At 51.2% G+C, this 3,361-nt stretch overlaps 2 protein-coding genes across 2 annotated transcripts, besides 7 other annotated features; both read left to right on the top strand.

Moving 5' to 3' along the window:
* Window positions 1-170: 170 nt before the first annotated feature.
* Window positions 171-222: a sequence feature (A-rich).
* A 29-nt stretch (window positions 223-251) lies between these two features.
* Window positions 252-337: a microsatellite.
* A 1-nt stretch (window position 338) lies between these two features.
* Window positions 339-599: a microsatellite.
* Window positions 600-603: 4 nt separating this feature from the next.
* Window positions 604-666: a sequence feature (A-rich).
* A 76-nt stretch (window positions 667-742) lies between these two features.
* Window positions 743-772: a microsatellite.
* A 158-nt stretch (window positions 773-930) lies between these two features.
* Window positions 931-961: a sequence feature (A-rich).
* Window positions 962-1,349: 388 nt separating this feature from the next.
* Window positions 1,350-1,375: a microsatellite.
* An 11-nt stretch (window positions 1,376-1,386) lies between these two features.
* Window positions 1,387-1,716, top strand: TraAM80_09936 (uncharacterized protein; the record flags this gene model as incomplete). The annotated part of the gene is made up of 1 exon (XM_029386591.1): window positions 1,387-1,716. The coding sequence occupies one exon, from the start codon at window positions 1,387-1,389 to the stop codon at window positions 1,714-1,716; it is 330 nt and encodes a 109-aa protein (XP_029233556.1).
* Window positions 1,717-2,691: 975 nt separating this feature from the next.
* TraAM80_09935 (uncharacterized protein) lies at window positions 2,692-3,003 on the top strand (the record flags this gene model as incomplete). Its single annotated transcript, XM_029386590.1, has 1 exon — window positions 2,692-3,003. One exon carries the CDS (start codon window positions 2,692-2,694, stop codon window positions 3,001-3,003), a length of 312 nt encoding a protein of 103 aa, XP_029233555.1.
* Between the last annotated feature and the right edge of the window lie 358 nt (window positions 3,004-3,361).

Here is a 3,361-nt window from a genome sequence, read left to right as displayed (position 1 = left end):
ATTCGGGCAGGCAAGGTGTACGTGCGCGTCCAGTGGTGGTATACCCACATTTTTTATCGAGGGGACGATTTCAGTGTGCTGTATAGTCTACGTAATTCACTAAACACCGCTGCGGTAGGTAAAGGGATACCTCCGCCCATGTGGCCAACGCAGGCGGAGTTCTCATGAAATTATTATTATTTTTTAGTTTGTATTTATTCTTTGTCTTTTTTATTTTTATTTCTTTCATCGACCGTCCGTGTTGATTGTGCATCTACATATATATATATATATATCTACTATATATCTATCAGTATATCCATCTATATACCTATAGTATACCTATATATCTATCCATGTACCTTATATACATATATACATATATACATATATACATATATACATATATACCTATATACATATATACCTATGTACCTATATACCTATATACCTATATACATATACCTATATACCTATATACCTATGTACCTATGTACCTATATACATATACCTATATACCTATATACCTATATACCTATGTACCTATGTACCTATATACATATACCTATATACCTATATACCTATATACCTATGTACCTATGTACCTATGTACCTATATATGCATTTCTTTTTTTGTGCGTTTGTGTTTGTGTTTCCTTTTCTTCATTGCCTTTCTTTGTGTTTCTCGCCATGTATATTTGTTTCTTCTTTCCCTGCTACTCCCTCAACACACAGGTGCAGCTCCCAACACTTATCTGCAGTGATATATATATATATATATATATATATATATCACTGCAGATATCAGTGCATTTGACCCTATTCTTCACTTTGAAAATAGGGTCGCACATGGGTTTAATCTACGTATTTTTTTATGCATTTCTTCTTTATCTCTGCTACTGCGTACATTTACTGTGGTTTATTCTGGGTACAATGCGTTGACGCACCTCATTCTTTTTGTTTTGTTTTGATTTTTTTTTTTGCTGTGCGTGTGTGCGTGACATACGGTTAGTTTTTTGTTTTGCTTTTGTTTGGGCTGCGTGCGTCTCAACTGTGACTGGAAACAAGTGTGCGACCAGAAGGAGGGCTGAGTAGATGCTTAGAACGTTTTTGGTTTTTTTGTTTTTGTTTTTACGGCTTTTTCTAATCTATTTCTTGAGGGCACCGACCGATGTGTTTTGTGCGAGGCCGTATTGAGAGGCGGCGGGCGCAGTTCTGCTGCCCTGTGGAGCGCTGCCTCGCGAGTTTTCAGCGAGCCCGGTCGCTACGAAACGCCTGGATGCATCGATTGCTTTTTTTTCCCCTTTTGTGTGCCGTGAACAAACCCCGTTCGAATTGGAACGGCGGCCACAACGGGCCGAAAGGTGTGGTTTATTTTATCGTATTTTATTTTTTTCTTTGCGTGGGATGAGAGCCCAACGCCCCGCCACGAGGGCACATGATCGACTCCAGTGTTTGCTTTTATTTCTGTTTGTATATTTTTTCTTGTGTTACGGTCCCCGCAGTTCATCGATGATGGCGAGTGTGATCGAATTGTTCATGGCGATGGACGCGTTTCGCTGGCGACACTCTGCAAACGCAGTTCTATCAGCTGGGCGCCGCTTGCTTGGGAAAAGTCCTTTGGGAGGTGAGTTGGCCGCGGCGTATGGAAAGGAGGGACGGCGAGGCACCAGCAGTCGCGTACGCCGTTTTACCAAACACGATTTCCAACTCGGGGTGGACGGCGGTGCCCAGTGAGAGGCCTCAGGGCGGCTGTTTTTTTTTTTTTTTGTGGCCGCAGGAGCAAATGGAGTGCAGATACAATTTGGCGCTGGTGGATTGGCCCTGCAGTCATCGTGCAGAGTGGGTGGCACCTGAGGGAGGGGCCGCCGCACACTTATGCGGCGCTGTCCACTGACGCATTCCCGCGTTGCAGGGTTCTCGAAACAAGCTCCACGGGAGTGAGGGACGGTGCTCCCCGACGCCTTGACTCCTGCACCCCACGTCCCGCGGAATGGGATGCCGCACGTTCTTTTCCGTGCACATTCGCACACTGCGGGGCAGAGAAGATGGTCAACTTGGTCCCACAGGTGGGCTAGACGCCGCCGGCATTGCAGGGGTCGACGAATGAGCACAATGAGCGGCGTTCGGCTCTTGACAGTGGAGGGACACCACGGAGGGAAGAAGGAGCAGGCCGGCGGAGGACAAGGGTGGGCGCCAACGGAAGCGCTAGCGTCGGCGGCGCACCGCAACCCACATGGGGAGGCACCATGCTGAACGCCGCAGCAATACGCTTCACCCCACAGAGACCGTTCCGGCGGTGCAGGCTTGTCGCCGATCCCCCCGCATGCGCCCGATGCTGGAAATTCCCTTTGGCTGCCATCCAGGCGTCACCTCGTCCGGCCCGCGGCGAGAGGCTCTCAGGACGGTTCCCCTACCCCCCCCCCCTCCCCACGTATGTCTGTCTATGCAGCACGGCGGCCGTTAGATTCTCCGCCACATTGGTTCAGCGGCGTTCGGGGCACGGCCTAGCACGGCGGCTAAGCATGCGCCTGAGACAACAGACCAGGAGGAGAGCATTCCAATTTGGCTGGCCCCGCCACACCGCCTGCCGTCACACGGGTTAAGCCACCTGCACGGCGGGCGTCGACTCAGGAAACTGACGGTGCCGATCACTGGGACGGCTCAAGGCGTTCTCCTGACCGCCTCGTCCAGGTTGCGCCGCGCACCACAATGAGAGATAGAGCGTGGTCGACGCGTAACCTCTCAGCTGGCGTACCAGCGAACACTGTCAGCGATGGCACGGCTGTTGCATGTAGACGAGGAAAGAATAGAGGCAAAGGGATATGCACCCGCATTTGCCGCCGCTTCCATTACGACACGCACCGTTGCCAATGCTTCTCGCCGTCGCAGTGGCCACGACGGGCGCTTCTCTTTCAATATGGCGAAGCGCGAAACAGTGCGCTTAACGCCTTGCGACGGCTGACTCCGAATCATTTCAGCGTGCTCGCTGCGGCAGGGGATATGTGGCCATCGCTTTACTGAACTGGCACACGCACACACACGCCCCGCTGTAAATATCCAATGACGAGGCGGGGGATAAATAGCGGTGGGGTATTTGGCTCGCGCACCAGTGCCCACAAGACTTTAATGCTCCCACTGCCGAAGGCGATTTTCTGAGCGGGCAAGTCTCGCCATGCATTTCCGAGCGTCGCGTGGGCACTCACTTCCAGAAGAAAAAAAGACATAATGAACTGATGAGGAAGAAGTGTGTGGGATCGTCCGCCCGCCTGCTAGTGTGTGCGGCACTCCGGCCCCTCAGAGGCCGTTTTGGACTGGATGCGCCGAATCAGACAGAGCGGATCACGGGGCCCAGCAGGCCGCATTTCTTTGCGAGCGCTTT

Source organism: Trypanosoma rangeli (genome assembly GCF_003719475.1).
Source record: "Trypanosoma rangeli strain AM80 chromosome Unknown Tra_15.4_contig_00730, whole genome shotgun sequence".
In the NCBI taxonomy this organism is placed as follows: Eukaryota; Euglenozoa; class Kinetoplastea; order Trypanosomatida; family Trypanosomatidae; genus Trypanosoma; species Trypanosoma rangeli.
This window is presented reverse-complemented; position numbering and strand designations above follow the sequence as displayed.